Raw genomic sequence first — 17,794 nt, 5'->3', positions numbered from 1 at the left:
CCTTAGATAGCCCAATCTGCATTGAGTAAGTGATCTCAGCCATAGTTCAACTTAAACTCCTTAAATCTCCAGGCCTTAATGGGTTCACTGCTATTTTTCACAAAAACTTTTGCACCATTCTAGCCCCAATACTAACCTGACTCTTCAGCGCAATTGAGGCCTCCTCTGATATACCACCTTCGATGCTCCTTGCTTCGATTGTTGTCCTCCCTAAACCTGGTAGGAATAACCGGTACTGCGCTTTCTAACGCCCAATATCCCTGTTGAACATCAATCTAAAGTTATTTGAGGGAATTCTTGCTGCTAGATTGGGAACGCCGATGCCAGGCTTGATAGACCCGGATCAAGCGGCGTTTGTTGCGACCAGACAATGTTGCAACAACACCCGGAGATTACTCCACTTCCTAGACAAAGCCCACCACCAGTCAGAGGAATGGGTCATGTTGTCTGTTGACGGTGGAAAAACGTTCGACAGGGTGCACTGGACATGACTGGAGGCCACTCTGGAGCGGTTTGGGGTGGGGAATCGCTTCTGCAAATGGGTGTTTAGTAGCTATAGCCGCCCCTCGGCCACAGTCTGGGAAAACAGATTCACCTGAGAGCCCTTTCCGAAAGCACGGGGAGCAAGACAGGGCAGCCCGATCTCTCTGTTGCTATTTGCCCTATATATGGAGCCTTTTGCTCAGAGGGTGCAGGAGAACCATCAGATCATCGAGGTCCGGTTTGGGGGAGAGTGCCATACCATAAGCTTATATGCGGACGATGTCATTGCTACACTCAAGGCACCCATGACGTCAATACCGGCCTTCTTCACAGAGCTAGAGAACTTTGCTGCTGCTTTGGGCTTTCGGGTCAATATGTCCAAGTCACAAGCTCTGGGGTTCTCTTTACTGCCATCCACTATATACGCTCTCAAGCAGATATGTCCAATTCAGTGGGACCAGAAATCTATACCATACTTAGGTATAAAGCTGGCGACTTCAATTCAAGATAGAGTCACTTTAAATTACACCCAACTCTTGACATGGACCCGGCGGGATCTACATCGCTGGCAACCATTTGTCCTCTCTTGGCTGGACAGGGTGGCGGCATTCAAAATGAGCGCACTTCCCAAAAAATATAACCTCTTCCAAACATTGCCTGTGGACCCTCCCCCCAGCACTTTAAAACTACTTTAAAAAGAGTTTCTCTCTTTCGTCTGGACAGATAAAAACCCAAGATGAATAGGGACATGATCTATAGATCCCCCAGGGGAGGGCGGCCTTGGGTTTCCCAATATAGATCGCTATTTTAGGGCCACTCAGTTGCAGGCTCTGTTGGAATGGTCCCAAGGTGAGTCCAAAAAGCACTGGCTTTTATGTAGCCTGCCTTGGCGGGCCAGTCCCTGTGGAAGATCCCTTTTATCCATAAACCCATCGCCCCTCGGGGCTTTTAAGGTCACCGGTTACACGGGCAACACTAAAGGCCTTAGATTTGTCTAGCTCTCTTAAAATCTTGAAGGGCTTGAAATCAGGCTCACCCACGGACCCCTGTACGGCGAGACTACTTGCTGCAGTCGCGGAGATCATCAACCCTGAAGTCAATCTGATTATAAATGCCTCCCTCCGTGAGGCACGTGCACCGGAGGTCTGGAAACAGGCTAAAATCCTTCCCCTCCTTAAGAAGCCCACTCTTGATCCCCTCATTCCTGGGAATTATCGCCCTATCTCCCTCCTGCCCAGCTTAGCCAAAGTCTTTGAGAAGGTGATGACCAAACAACTTACAGAATTTGTTGAGGGATCTGATGTTTTGAATCCAGCACAGTCCAAGTTCCTTTCCTCTTACAGCACCGAGTCAGAACTTGTGAAAATATCCGAAGCCATCCGCGAGTGCTTAGACGCCGGGGGGAGAGCAGCACTGGTGATGCTCAACCTATCGGCGGCATTTGATACGGTACCACACCCCCTGCTGCTCACCCGACTCTCTGAGATAGGTGTCTCAGGCACTACCTGGAGCTGGCTGAGGTCCTTTTTTGAAGGGCAGGCCCAACAGGTCTGGTTGCCACCGGCCGCCTCAACACCACTGCCGGTCACCACCGGGGTCCCACAGGGTTTTCCCCTGGCCCCCTTCTTTTTAACATCTATATCACTCCTCTGGTCTATCTGGTTGAGGGGTTGGGGGCTAAGGTGATTGCCTATGCCACACAGCTTCTCTTTTCCTTGGGAAAGGATGAGGACTCTGTAACCTTCGTTCAGCATTGCCTGTCTTCGGTCTTCGAGTGGCTTGAATCGGCCCAACTCAAATGTAACGAAGACAAGTCAGAGATCCTTCTCTACGGCAAATTCCCCCCTGGCTTCAGAGACTCAATCTGGCCTCTTGGTTTCCCCTACCTACCTCTAAGGGCTTATCCGCGAAAAACCTAGGAGTGTGGTTTGAGGATAACCTCTCTTTTTCTGTTCAGGTAAAAAAAGCTGTCAGGCAGCTGCTTTGGCCTTCTTAAAACATTAAGGAGCTTTCTATCTCTCTTCCCCAGGCCGGCCAAAGACTACGCCAACGTGTTATACATAGGCATACCTGGATATTCTTTGAATAGACTCCAGGTCATTCAGAATGCAGCTGCCAGGCTTCTCTTGGGAATCGCTAAGACGTGCAGCATGAGGGAACATCTCCGCGCTCTCCACTGACTTCCCGTGGCGGACTGGGTTAAATTCAAATCCCTGGTTATTGCGCATCGTGCCCTCTATGGTCTTGGGCCAGTCTACTTACAGAAGCAGTTCTCCTTCTATGTTCCGCTGAGACAACTGCGCTCTTCAACCCTCCTTCAAGCTAGGGTGCCCCGCTTTATCCGGCATAAGATGGGCAGTTGCTCCCTGGCTGTTAAGGCTGCCCAGGCTTGGAATGCCCTACCGTTTTCTCTGCAAAATACTCATGATCCGTTAGCCTTCAAGAAACTTTTAAAAACCTAGCTGTTTCCGTAATTGAGGGCGATACAGTTCAGGGACTCCTCTTGGATCCCCGCCGGGACACTCCTTGGAGTAGCTGTTGCGCGTTATAAGAGCACTTAACATAACATAACATCACATGCAACAGCTGCACGCTGCAGCCTTACCATCTTCCCGTCGCCAATCATGCCCATAACCAACAATCCCGACTTTACTCCCGGTCTCGACCTGGTAGCCTTCAAACACTGGGACGGAGAGGGGCACAGATCGATTGGCTACTTCTTCGATGTGGAGGGTCAGTTGTCCTTCGAGAATCTCCGTTCCAACTTTGCATTGCCGAAATTGAGCAATATCACTACCAGCAGATACGCCACTGGGTTATGCAGCCCTCGACGCGCCAAGTGGCGGAGAGACTGCTCACCCCTTATGAGAAGTGGTTGGTTTCCAAGCAGTCAAGCAAATGTCTCATCACAGAGCTTTACCACCTCTTGCGACCTCCGGAACGGTTGGCTAAATCTGCAGGACAGAGGTGCTTGGAGACAGAACTGGCCGAACACTATCACAGAAGGAATGGGGGGACATTTTTTACTGGGCTAGCTACTCAGCGTGCAACATCTCCAGCATAGAAACTGCCACCAAGATAGTGACATATTGGTATCTCATACCCTCCAGACTTCATAAGGGTAACCCCGTCGCTCCCCAGGTTACCGGAGAGGCTGCTGGTCTGAGGGCACACTGACACACCTGATGTGGGAATGCCCAACGCTTATGTCATATTGGGAACAGATCCTCGATGAGGTTGATAAACATTTTAACACACAAATACCACGCTTCCCTGCGTATGTTCTCCTGGGCCTGCCCAATACACTTACCTATCCCCTTAAATCGTGCAGAGGTAGGCAGATGGGAATTGCCTTTGGTGCGGCTCTGCAGAATATATTGTCCCACTGAGGCACAGATAGGATTCCCACACTCCAAGGGTGGTTACACAGGTTGTAGCATTTGTTGGGCATGGAACGTATTTCCCTTTCACTCCAGGTAGACGGGGCTTTCTTTACGGAATTGTGACACCCTTTCATAACTCTGTTGAGCTCCGATTTTCAGGGAACTCACCTGCCCCAGATATTTGCATTTATTGCGACTCCCAGCAATGATACAGGATCCAGCCCGGCCCCATCAATGTGAGACACACCGCTACAACACTGCTCTTTCCCTTTGGTGACCTCTGGGACAGTGGGGAGGGGGTGGGCACAGAAATGGGGCGGGGGGATAGGAGGAGGTCGGGAGGTAGCGAGTTGGGATCTTCTTTCCCTTTTCATTTTATGCCTTATTGTCTTGCACACTTGCTTGGCTCCTAGCAGATGGCATTGTATTGTTTATTGCATTTTGTCTTTATCAAATAAAAAAAGATTTAAACCTAAACTTCATATCTTGTTCCCATTACAGAAATACATAGGTTTCCTTGATACTTATTTTCCACTCTTTATATTTTACCAAATGTATTACTGTATACCTGGTAGACAGTGAAAAACCATTGCAAGGTGCAACCCAGTTATTGGCTCTGGGCACCTCGGGTTCTTGGTGAACCTACAAATCTCATATCCCTGCAACCAGAAGGGCCCGCGGACATAATGGTATATAGTTTTCAAAAATGTACCATTGTTAGAAGTTACAAGTGAAATTGTAGGCACAAATGGCTTTTTTTCAACTCAATTGCAAATTCTTTTATTTCAACTGTTCTTTTCTTAAGGAAAGCCTTAAACGATGTACACAAATGACCCCTTGCTGAATTCAGAACTTTGTTTACTTTTCAGAAATGTATAGTTTTCTGGGATCCATTATTATTTTCACACACATTTCAAACACTAACTGGAAGGAGGTTGAAAGCATAAAAAATTGGAAAAATAGGCAATGTCTCAGTAAAATGCCAAAACTGTGTAGAAAATTTTGGTTTTCTGAAAAACGTTTTCCTGTTCCTGAAACATGGAAAATTGGTGATGTTAGCACCTCAAACTTTTTGTTGAAACCATTTGCAAGGAAAAAAGGCGCTTTCTTCTGCAGCACTTTTTCCCCATTTTCCCCCAAAACCCCAAAATGTTGCTGTATTTTCTTAATTTCTCTGTCCCCTTCAGGGGAATCCGCAAATCCTGCATACCTTTAGAGAAGCTACGAAAACAGGAAGCTTTGCATTGGTGGGATACCACCATTTTGAAAAAATACATTGAGATCATTTTTCCCTCTTTTGATGACCTCGATGAGGATCTACTACTGGATTGAAAAAATGTGTTACATAGCTCTTCTTATAATATGATGACAATTCTCATTAAGCACGCAGAGGGGAAGAGAGCGAACATCCTCTGAGAAATTGAAATATTGGAGGGTGAGATCAACAAACTTAACCTGGTAGAAGCTACCTAAAAGAACTATAAAATCTTAGAAGGTGTACCGAATAAACATCAGATTTATCTTAAAGAAAAGAAGTCCCGCAAACTGAAACAGGATGACAATGATTATAAGTCAGGGAGAATATTTACTTTAGCCCAGAAGTTTGACAACATCCAGGTTGGACAACCACTAGCTAAGACTACTCCAGGGGACCTCACAGATGCTACTTCTGCTAGCAATTTAGACATTTCTAGTATTCGCAGCGAAATGATTGAGGGTCCAAGTACAAGTGCTAATGCTATGGGCACTTCCCAGCTTAATACCTCATCGGCTTTTATACGGGAAGTCCAAAGGTACTGCAAAGGTTCGAAAGCGAACTTCGACAATCGCACAAATGCTACAAGAAAACCAGAAGAGGGAGGAACAGATAAGCAAAGCACAAGGAGGGAGGGAGTTACAACCAGGTAAAACACAAGGGCGCAGAGAAAGTGATAACTGTAGCACCTCAGGATACTAGTGGAGCTATCATTCCTTGGTTCAGTTCGAATGAATGACTAATGACTACAACTCCCAGAATGCATCATGCTATGTAATGGACGACCATGGCTGGAAATAGTATAATCGGTAACAAGGTACAATCTGACAACCCTATCTTTGTTCCCCTTACCCACACACCACACTTAGTGCCCTAAACAATATTCCTATCCGCATTCTCTGTTCCCTCTACCATCTCCTCCTCCTGCATGTTCAGCGGCCTCCATTCCCATCCATCAGGTGCCTCCATCATCCTGATTCATTCCCTCCCTCCTCCATAATCCTGCCTTATTCCTCTCCCTCCTCCATCATCCTGCCTCGTTCCTCTGCCTCTTCCATCATCCTGCCTCGTTTCCTCCCTCCTCCATCATCCTGCCTCGTTCACTACCTCCTCCATCATCCTGCCTCGTTCCCTCCCTCCTCCATCGTCCTGCCTCTTTCCCTCCCTCCTCCATCATCCTGCCTCGTTCCCTCCCTCCTCCATCATCCTGCCTCGTTCACTCCCTCCTCCATCGTCCTGCCTCTTTCCCTCCCTCCTCCATCATCCTGCCTCGTTCCCTCCCTCCTCCATCATCCTGCCTCGTTCACTCCCTCCTCCATCGTCCTGCCTCTTTCCCTCCCTCCTCCATCATCCTGCCTTGTTCCTTCCCTCCTCCATCATCCTGCCTCGTTACCTCCCTCCTCCATCTTCCTGCCTCGCTCCTTCCCTCCTCCATCATCCTGCCTCGTTCCTCTCCCTCCTCCATCATCCTGCCTCGTTCTCTCCCTCCTCCATCACCCTGCCTCGTTCCCTCCCTCCTCCATCTTCCTGCCTCGTTCTTCTGCCCTCCTCCATCATCCTGCCTCGTTCCTCCCTCCTCCATCATCCTGCCTCGTTCCTCCCTCCTCCATCATCCTGCCTCGTTCCTCCCTCCTCCATCATCCTGCCTCGTTCACTACCTCCTCCATCATCCTGCCTCGTTCCCTCCCTCCTCCATCATCCTGCCTCGTTCCCTCCCTCCTCCATCATCCTGCCTCGTTCCTCTCCCTCCTCCATCATCCTGCCTCGTTCACTCCCTCCTCCATTATCCTGCCTCGTTCACTCCCTCCTCCATCATCCTGCCTCGTTCTCTCCCTCCTCCATCATCCTGCCTCGTTCACTCCCTCCTCCATCATCCTGCCTCGTTCACTCCCTCCTCCATCATCCTGCCTCGTTCACTACCTCCTCCATCATCCTGCCTCGTTCCCTCCCTCCTCCATCATCCTGCCTCGTTCACTCCCTCCTCCATCATCCTGCCTCGTTCTCTCCCTCCTCCATCATCCTGCCTCGTTCACTCCCTCCTCCATCATCCTGCCTCGTTCACTCCCAACTCCATCATCCTGCCTCGTTACCTCCCTCCTCCATCATCCTGCCTCGTTACCTCCATCCTCCATCATCCTGCCTCGTTCACTCCCTCCTCCATCATCCTGCCTCGTTCACTCCCAACTCCATCATCCTGCCTCGTTACCTCCCTCCTCCATCATCCTGCCTCGTTACCTCCCTCCTCCATCATCCTGCCTCGTTACCTCCCTCCTCCATTATCCTGCCTCGTTCCCTCCCTCCTCCATCTTCCTGCCTCGTTACCTCCCTCCTCCATCATCCTGCCTCGTTACCTCCCTCCTCCATCATCCTGCCTCGTTCCCTCCCTCCTCCATCTTCCTGCCTCGTTCTTCTGCCCTCCTCCATCATCCTGCCTCGTTCCTCCCTCCGCCATCTTCCTGCCTCGCTCCTTCCCTCCTCCATCTTCCTGTCTCGTTACCTCCCTCCTCCATCATCCTGCCTCGTTCACTCCCTCCTCCATCTTCCTGTCTCGTTACCTCCCTCCTCCATCATCCTGCCTCGTTCCTCCCTCCTCCATCTTCCTGTCTCGTTACCTCCCTCCTCCATCATCCTGCCTCGTTCCCTCCCTCCTCCATCATCCTGCCTCGTTACCTCCCTCCTCCATCATCCTGCCTCGTTCACTCCCTCCTCCATCTCCCTGTCTCGTTACCTCCCTCCTCCATCTTCCTGCCTCGTTCCTCCCTCCTCCATCATCCTGCCTCGTTACCTCCCTCCTCCATCCTCCTGCCTCGTTCACTCCCTCCTCCATCTCCCTGTCTCGTTACCTCCCTCCTCCATCATCCTGCCTCGTTACCTCCCTCCTCCATCCTCCTGCCTCGTTCACTCCCTCCTCCATCTTCCTGCCTCGTTCACTCCCTCCTCCATCATCCTGCCTCGTTACCTCCCTCCTCCATCATCCTGCCTCGTTCCCTCCCTCCTCCATCATCCTGCCTCGTTCACTCCCTCCTCCATCATCCTGCCTCGTTCACTCCCTCCTCCATTTTCCCTGGATCTCACCTTCTCTGGATCTCTTCTCCTTCCCCTGCCTGTCCTCGCCGTGTTATTGTGTTCTCTAGGACCATCTTTGGTCCTCTTTTGGGAGGCAGTTTATGAGTCAGCAAGACCAGAGGAAGTCGCCCGAGTGTGGTGACTGGTAGGTTTGGGTTTGTACCCAGCCACCACTGGTGACTCCACAAAATGTGCTGGAAAGCCAAGCATGCATCTGGCCAATCAAAACACCTGCATAATGTGGATTCACACCACACTCTGCTAGAAAGGACTACATGACCCACAATTCCCCAGGGATGTTGAGACTCATGATAGTGGCAGAAATCAAAGTGAGTGGTTCACTGGGATTGGGGGACACATCACTGATCTCCCCCTTACTAACACTGTACCCGTTTTCAGACCCTGTCTATACCCGCATGTACACCGGTATTATTTTTCATGTGCAGCATTGTCTGCGCACAGAGAAAACATTAACATTCCTTTCTATAAGATAAATCACAGAGCAACCCTTGATTTATTACATCTTATTGTGTTCTGGGTCTCTAACCCCACACCACCTCTCGGAGGAAGCCTCGGACTTCTCTGCTTTACTACCCTGAACTCCCTGAGTGTCCTTCCCTTTCTGGCCTCTGACACTCTGCTCTCTGACCCTACAGCCGCTGTTCTGTTTGTATTACCTGGGTCCCCTACAACCTTCTGCTCTCTGACCCTAAAGCAGCTGCTCTGTTTCTACTCCTGTGTACTCCTACAACCCTCTACTTTCTCAACCCTACAGCAGCACTTCTGTTTGTACTCCTGTGTACTCCTACAACCTTCTACTTTCTCAGCCCTACAGCAGCACTTCTGTTTCTACTCCCCGGGTGCCCTTTAACCTTCTGCTCTCTGACCCTACAGCAGCACTTCTGTTTGTACTCCCCCGGTCCCCTTTAACCTTCTGCTCTCTGACCCTAAAGCAGCTGCTCTGTTTTTACTCCTGTGTACTCCTACAACCTTCTACTTTCTCAACCCTACAGCAGCACTTCTGTTTGTACTCCCCGGGTCCCCTTTAACCTTCTGCTCTCTGACCCTACAGCACCTGTTCAGTTTGTACTTCCACGGTCCCCTTCACAACCTTCTACTTTGTGACCCTACAGCGGCTGTCCTGTTTGTACTCCGCGTCCCCTACAACCTTCTGCTCTCTGATGCTCCCCTTCTACTCTCAGACCCCTCCAGCCCTTTACACACAACTGTGCCCACCTGTTGATGCTCCCCTTCTCTACAGGTGCCACCTAGGTCCCCTGCTCCCCCTTCTACTCTCCAATCCCTCCAGCCTCCTGCACACTAAGGCCTCTGTTTCTGACCTTCTGCCCTCCTTGTTCTCTGGGGATTGCCTCCTCCCCCTCAAATGTTTCCAACCTCTTGCATTTCTTGGCTGCTGTGTGACGCTCACTCTCCCTTCCTTCTGGTCTTTTCGGCCCTTTGCATTCCCCATGTGTTGTAGATACCCTCATATTTTTAGAATCTCGAGTTCTTAAAACACTGGTTGCTTGATTCCCCCTTTCTTTATTTTGCTTTTTGTACCAGCCATACTGCCCCAACACCTTCATAGACTACACACACCTGCTGCCTCCATTCCTTGTGCTTTTTGTCTGCTCTACCACCCCACCTGCTCTCTGACCCATCCATCCTGGCTAGACTATCTGGATCCGGACACCTTTCTCATCTAGGATGCCCCAGCTACACTTGTGCACCTGTATACTATTATGGTTTTAATAACACTCATCTTTGCCACCACGTGAACATCTTGTTGCTTTACTATCTTTTCTGCACTTATTTTAGAGGATAAAACAGTGTAAATCAAATAATAAAGAAAAGCCTGTACCTATTTTAGAGGATAAAATAGTGTAAATCAAATAATCAAGAAACGCTGGGCACTGTGCAGACGTTAAATGGAAAACCACTGCAAGTTCAGCAGCATGTGTACACACGTGTAGATCATGAATACGTTTTTGTATCGGTTTTATAATAACTCCATATGTTTAATGCTCTTGTTCCCACACATTTGGTGTACTCCTAAAATGCTTCCATCATTCTGTGTGGCCTCTTCCCACACTACTCGCCACCCCTAAATAGTAATGTGCACTTTCCTTTGATCTCGCCCTATTTGATTTGTCATCCATACAATACAGGACAAAACATTTTCTATAGTTGGTTTTGGTGATATATATAGTACACTGCATTAGCCACAAACCTAAACAGGACTCAAGCCCCCCCACACCCTCTCCCAATTACAAGACAAGTGACACCTATGCAATATTTTACACGTTCCAATTTCACAATAGCACACACTCTCCCCGACCCATTACACACTAACCAAGGTAAATTAAAACTAGAGACAATGTTTATCAGTTTACTCATTTTAATACAAAAATAAAATATAAACATATATTTGAGCAATATGGTCTTTATAAAAGGTAGCAATAAGATTAAAATCAATTAAAAGTCTCATTGTGACACAAACACATTAGCTGCAGAGAGCACAGCATTTATTCAGTCCATGTGGCCATAGAATTTTCTGAATGACTTAGAAAAGTCTGTTAAGGGCCAGAAGTCTGTTAATCCACTTTCTCGATTAGTGTGTCCATGGGAAGTGCACATTGTTGTCTTCGATTAATCTACCTCCTCAATGGAGGGGCCATGCGAAGAGTCCATTATTGTCCACCAATAATCCACCTCCTCAATGGTGGGACCATGAGAAGAGTCCATTATTAATCCACCTCCTCAATGGTGGGTCCAGTGCTGGAGCTCCCTTGGCGGGCCTGAGATCCACAGCTCGCACCAGGCATTCCCCCAGACATCCCGCCCTGGTAGAGTTTGGTGATGATGGGATTACAGACCTTCTCCAGCTCTTTCTGCTGGTGCTCATACTCCTCCTTCTCAGCCAGCTGGTTGCTCTCCAACCAGGAGATGGTCTGGTTACACTTGTCCACTATCTTCTTCCGTTCATCTTCGCTGATCTTGTCTTTAAGTTTGTCATCCTCCACTGTACTCTTCATGTTGAAGGCGTAGGACTCCAGTGCATTCTTGGCAGAGACCTTCTCTCTCTGGGCTTCATCATCTGCTTTGTACCGCTCAGCCTCCTGCAACATCCTCTCAATCTCCTCTTTGCTCAGCCGGCCCTTGTCGTTGGTGATGGTGATCTTGTTCTGTTTGCCTGAACTCTTGTCCACAGCAGAGACATTCAGGATACCGTTAGCATCTATGTCAAAGGTCACCTCAATCTGTGGTACACCACGAGGGGCTGGTGGGATTCCGCTTAGATCAAATTTCCCTAGTAGATTGTTGTCCTTGGTCATGGCTCTTTCACCCTCATACACTTGGATCAGGACACCAGGCTGGTTGTCAGAGTAGGTGGTGAAGATCTGGGTTTGCTTGGTTGGGATGGTGGTGTTACGCTTGATAAGGACAGTCATCACACCACCTGCAGTCTCAAGCCCCAGTGAGAGGGGTGCTACATCCAGGAGGAGCAGGTCCTGCACATTCTCAGACTTATCACCCATCAGTATAGCAGCTTGCACTGCTGCACCGTAGGCCACAGCCTCGTCTGGGTTGATGCTTTTATTCAGTTCTCTGCCATTGAAAAAGTCCTGCAGCAGTTTCTGGATTTTGGGAATGCGGGTTGATCCTCCTACAAGCACAACTTCATGGATCTGAGCTTTGTCCAGCTTGGCATCTCTCAGAGCCTTCTCCACAGGATCAAGGGTTCCTCTGAAGAGGTCAGCACACAGCTCCTCAAAGCGAGCTCTGGTGATGGAAGTGTAGAAATCAATGCCCTCGAACAGTGAATCAATCTCAATGCTGGCCTGAGTGCTGGAAGACAGGGTTCTCTTGGCTCTCTCACAAGCAGTTCTCAGCCTCCTGACGGCCCTCTTGTTCTGGATAATGTCCTTCTTGTGCTTTCTCTTGAATTCCTCAATGAAGTGACTAACCATGCGGTTGTCAAAGTCTTCACCTCCCAGGTGGGTGTCTCCAGCTGTAGCCTTGACTTCAAAGATGCCATCATCAATAGTTAGAATGGAAACATCAAAGGTACCTCCACCCAGGTCAAAGATCAGGACATTGCGCTCTCCCCTGCCGCTCTTGTCCAGACCATAGGCGATGGCTGCTGCTGTGGGCTCATTGATGATCCTCAGCACATTCAGGCCAGCGATCACCCCTGCATCTTTAGTGGCCTGCCTCTGGGAGTCGTTGAAGTAAGCAGGCACCGTGATGACGGCATTGGAGACTGGGTGGCCCAGGTATGCCTCGGCGGTCTCCTTCATCTTGGTCAGCACCATGGAAGACACCTCCTCAGGGGAGAAAGTCTTGTTCTCTCCTTTGTACTCCACCTGCACCTTGGGCTTCCCACCATCGCTCACCACCTTGAAGGGCCAGTGCTTCATGTCCGCCTGCACCACCGCGTCATCAAACTTCCTGCCAATCAGTCTCTTGGCATCAAAGACGGTGTTCTGGGGGTTGAGGGCCACCTGGTTCTTGGCGGCGTCTCCGATGAGCCTCTCCGTGTCTGTGAAGGCCACATAGCTGGGGGTGGTGCGGTTGCCCTGGTCGTTGGCGATGATCTCCACCTTGCCATGCTGGAAGACGCCCACGCAGGAGTAGGTGGTGCCCAGGTCGATGCCGATAGCGACGCCCTTGGGTGCAGACATCTTCAGGTTTGGGGGGTTCTGGGGAGGCTCTTGTCAGGTTCTTGCCTTTTGGCTTCTTTCGGCGGCGATGAAAGAAACGTCTCTCAGCTCTGTTCAGTGACGTCTCTCCTCACTGGTGATGGAAACGGCGTCTCGGCTGCTGTTCTGTGACTGGTCTTCTCACTGGTGATGGAAGCGGCTCCTCCCGGTCGTTCCTCTCTGTCTTCTCTCCTCACAGGTGATGGAAGCGGCTCCTCTAGTCCTTCCTCTCTGTCTTCTCTGTTCTCCGGCTCGGATCTGACAGCGTCCCTCACCGGCTCCTGTATTTATTCTCCAGCAGCCGCATACACCAAGTAGCCACGCGCAGTGGAACACGCCCTGCGACCAATCACAACTTCAGGATTATCATACAGCTAGATATTTCCCGAAGTTTCCGATCTGTTGCCCAATCAGGAGATGCCTGGGCGGTGCGAACAGAGCAGCTTCTGGAAGGCTCTCGTGTTTGTCAGACCTGCTGGCCAATCAAAATGCAGCCCTTCCGAGAGCCTTCGAGAAATGCCCAGCACCGTGGAGGCTCGGCACACCACAGCCAATCAGAGAGGAGGAGGCGTGGTTGATGTAAATGAATCTGTCAGCAGTCCCAGGAATGTTCCAGATGTTTCTTTGCTGTCACCACTGGCGGGGTCTGGAAAGGGCGAGAAACCGAGAGACCCGCGCCATGAACACAGACAAGGAAAACAGCTCCAGGCTCTATAATTCTGTCTTTAAAAAATGGATTGAATCACGAAAGTGGAGGCAATATAATCACTCACGGATTTACATCACTGCCGGGTAATACATTGTTTACCATTGTGAATTGGAAGCAAGAAGTGCATTAAAATAACACATTTTTCCGTGCCCTCTTTTCCAGTTGCCTCAGTCATGCGAATACTGACTCCACATACTGTATCAGGCCTGTAGTGTCGTCACAAGTGAACTGCATCTTGGAACCTGTAGTGCGGGCGCAGCTTCTGCATTAAGCAAGATAAAAACGGATTTAATTTTTTTTATGGCCGAGAGCAGGGAAGGCAATCCGATCCCACCCCAGCAAGATGTGAATCCTTTGGGTGAAAGGAAACTGTGTTCTGGGGGCCAGTGAGGTTAGCGGGAGTCCGATGGGGACTCATGGTGAAGCCTAGAGTCTGTGCACCAGGATCCTGAGCCCAGGCAATGAGAGAATTCAGGCAACGTTACTTGTGAACGGCTGCTGTCTGCAGCACTCACACAGGTCAAGAGTCACATTGTGGGTCAAGGGGCTCCCTGGCTATCCTGCTCCTTCAGCCTGGACGGAAGGACCGAGCAGAGCTCTAGGCTCTCAGTGGGGCAGCCAGGTATCACGCTGGGGTTCAGCGATGAAGAGGGCCTAGCACTGTTCAGGGAAGGATAGTCTTCCCCTGGGCCAAGCGCAGGGCTCGCGCCGTCCGCCGTTCAGTCTCTGCTACACCACGGTACTTGACGGTGTTTGGACAAAATATCGAAAACACCAATATCGAGGATCAGAACATCGCGTAAAAAATATCGAGGACAAGAATATTGTTTAAAAGATAGCGAGGCCCAGAATATCGTGTTGTTGAAAGTAGAACTACTGAATTCCTTTTAAGATTCCGACTTTAGTAGAAATTGATCAAATCCGTGGTGAGGGGCTGTAGTTTTACCTCGTCGCCACTGTTGAAAGTAGAACTCTGGAAGCAGGAAGTTAAACAGCGAATAAGTTTAATCAATTAACAGCCCCGCACCAGGTCAGTGCGTGGTCAGGGAGATCATCAATAGAATGACAGTTTGGCAGTTCCTTGTGAAACAGGGAAAGGTGGAACGTTGGGGAACCAATAGGAAGGGGTGTGGTGACAATGGGTGCTCTCGCGCAGGAGAGATAGCCGGGGCACAGGGGAGTACTGGATTACGATATAACACGTGTCAAAAATGTTTCGAGGACCAGAATATTGTGAAAGTCAAGTGTAGTTTTACTATATATATCTCCACATATATGTACCTTGATGATATATTATCTTCAAGGTACGTAGATCTGGAGCTAAGAATAGTACATTTATACTTACCTGTTTGCACTTACCTACTTGATATGTGTGTCCTTTATATTTTTGACACAATATTTGTGTTTCCTAAATTCTGTCACTGATCCATGCTTGGCCACTGGGCTGGGGAGTCCTCTTCTAGGGAGCCCCCTTCTGCCAGAGTATCTCGTGTACCACTTCCTGGTTAAAAAATAGTTCTCATCTCTCAAGAGATTTCCAAACAGCACTTCTAGTAGGATACAAGACTTCTCAAGTGTGTGTTCAACCTGAAGGGAAGCTGGAAATCAGGGATCCTCAAGCTGGAGATCAATGGTATCTTGGAAACGTGGCTGTGTCCACCTCCTTGGTCAAGAGTCTCTTGGCACACTGTCCTGGTCTTCCATCCAATGTTTATGTCCCGTTGGCACTGCCTCTCTCTTTATTCTGGTTTGGGGTGTTGGCCACCATTGTTTCAGAATCAAAGGCTGAAGCTGGGTGTGTCTTGACTGTGAATATAAAACAATAGTACTAGAGGGAGAGGTTTGTTCTGCCTAACAACTACACTAACACTACACAGCAGCCCTACTGAGGGATAAAGCAAGGAGGAGGAGCTAGGGCTGCCTCTGCACTTCCAAGGACTAGCTGCCCCTACTATCTCTTCACTGGGGCATAGGGAGTGGGTTCCAGGGCCCTCTACCAAATCAGAAAAGTATCTGTGCTGACCAACCTCACCTCCGTCTAGTCAACCGTTCACAAATACACAGGGATCCACATGGGATTTCTGTTCACAGTTCAGCACACACACACAAACTCAACATATTTTTATTGTGTTTTATAGAGGGCGAACTTGACCCGTGAGGGTATCAGAGCGCTTTACATGGTATACAGTGCTACAAATAAGAAAAGTTTAAATTGCAGAAATATACAAGATCAACATGTAAGGTTACAATCACGAAGAAAGTTTGTAATCGCGCAGGACCCTTAAGTTCTCGGAGTAAGGAGTTGGTGATCTGGGAAAGCAGTAGTCTTGGATTAGTCAGGCAATGCAGTGGTTGCGAGTATGCCTTAGACGAGGAATTTACCCATGAGAAAGGTTTTGGCCTCGTCTTTGAAACGTGCTAGAGAAGGGATTCTTCTGATGGCAGGTGGGAGAGAGTTCCAAATTCTTGGTGCTGCTCCGGTGAACGCCCTGTTGCAGGTTCTATTTTTCTGAAAGGAGGCGGGTTGGAGTAGGAGGTTTCTAGCGGACCGGGAGTTCCTGCTTCCTCCAGATATCACTAGTTTCTGAGCCAGATAGGCGGGGGAGTTTGTGTATAGGGCCTTGTGTGTAATGCATTCAAGTTTCAGCTGAATTCTGGCCTCTAGAGGGAGCCAGTTCAGTGCTTTCATGTGTGGCGAGATGTGGTCGAACTTCCTGGTGCCTGTAAGTAGCCTGGCGGCCGCATTGAGGCAGGCTTTTAAAGGCGCTGGGGAGATCTTGGGTAGTCCAGTGAGGGTGGAACATCCATATTCCAGTCTGGAGATGACTAGTGCTTGAACTGCCATTTTTAGGTCAGGAGCAGCGATGAAAGGTTTCAGCTTCCAGAGGTAGCTCAAGTGGAATCTGGCTGCTTTAGCCATTGAGTCAATGTGGTCTCGCATGTTCAGGTTGCAGTCAAGGATTATGCCCAGGGATTTGGCAGAGTCCACAATGGTTGGTGGGCAGTTCAGGGCTGTGATGGTCTTGATCCACTTTTGAATCTCTGGGTTGGTTTTTGAAGGGGAGATTAGGAGAAATTCCATTTTCTTTGCATTAAGTTTAAGTTGGTTATTGGCTAGCCATTGGACGGTCATTTCCAGGGTCTCATTCAGGCGGAGGATCTCCTTGAGCGAAGAGATATTGATGTAAATGTGGGTATCGTCCGCATACATATGGTAGGAGATGTTGGCAGTACGGAGAACTTCGGTGAGTGGCTCTAGGTAAAGATTAAAGAGGGTGGGGGACAGGGTTGAGCCTTGGGGGACTCCAACCGTGACCGGGGTGGGAACTGATAGGTTGCCATTAATGAGAAATCTCTGAGAACGATTGTGGAGGAAGGACCTGAACCACGCCATCCAAACCCATCCTGATTTTAAGGCGTTCAAGTAGTTTTTCATGGTTGACCGTATCGAAGGCAGAGGATAGGTCAAGCAGGATGAGAAGGCAGGTTATGCCTTGGTCTAGGGCATGGAGGGCATCATCCACGATGTGGAGCATAGCAGTTTCAGTGCTGTGCCCTGGTCTGAAGCCGGATTGAAAGTCGTCAAGTAGGTGGAAGCTGTTGATTTGCTGGCGTAGTTGTTGTTGTACACACTTCTCCAAAACTTTGGCTAAAAGCGGGCTATTGGAGATAGGTCTAAAATTGTCAGGGGAGGCTGGGTTCAGTGTGGGCTTTTTCAAAATGGGGAGGACTTGGCCTGCTTTCAAGGGGTCCGGGATCAAGCCTTGTTGAAGAGAGGCGTTTATAATTGTAGTCCAGCAAGGGATATCCAACGTGCATGCATTTGCACACACAACTCTGCAGCCATGTTCCAAGGTGATGTGCAAAGATTTGGTTGAGGGAAACTCAAGCAGTGCTTTAAAAACAAGTAAGGCCAAAATACATCTCTCCCCACCAGCAATACAAAGTAGCAATGTCCCTTCTACTCTAGCCAGTGCTGCCACCACTACCAGTCTCTCTTATCAGAGTGCGAGGACACCAATAATTGTCTGCAGTAGGGGTGCACTTTGGGTGCCACTCCAGACCTGAGAGCCCTCTCTGTGTCATTTTGTCACACGAGAGGTTTCCAGTGAGTCACAAAACCAACATCAACTATCAGGGGACATTCCTCTCCTAACGTATTAATCTAACTTTAGTAAGTACACACATCTCTTCC

General features: G+C 49.3%; 1 protein-coding gene across 1 annotated transcript; it reads right to left on the bottom strand.

Annotated features, from left to right (window-relative positions):
• Positions 1–10,573: 10,573 nt before the first annotated feature.
• On the bottom strand, positions 10,574–13,154 carry LOC144752977 (heat shock 70 kDa protein-like). Its single transcript, XM_078640785.1, has one exon. It carries the CDS (start codon positions 12,870–12,872, stop codon positions 10,935–10,937), a length of 1,938 nt encoding a protein of 645 aa, XP_078496911.1. The 5' UTR covers positions 12,873–13,154; the 3' UTR covers positions 10,574–10,934.
• Positions 13,155–17,794: the final 4,640 nt, after the last annotated feature.

The sequence above is a fragment of the Lissotriton helveticus genome, chromosome 5_1 (genome assembly GCF_964261635.1).
Source record: "Lissotriton helveticus chromosome 5_1, aLisHel1.1, whole genome shotgun sequence".
Classification (NCBI taxonomy): domain Eukaryota; kingdom Metazoa; phylum Chordata; class Amphibia; order Caudata; family Salamandridae; genus Lissotriton; species Lissotriton helveticus.
Note: the sequence above shows the minus strand (reverse complement) of the source record. Positions and strands in the feature narration are given on the sequence as shown.

Bases quoted from the DNA above. Each gene is read 5' to 3' on its own strand.
- LOC144752977 (XM_078640785.1), bottom strand. From the start codon at position 12,872: ATGTCTGCACCCAAGGGCGTCGCTATCGGCATCGACCTGGGCACCACC.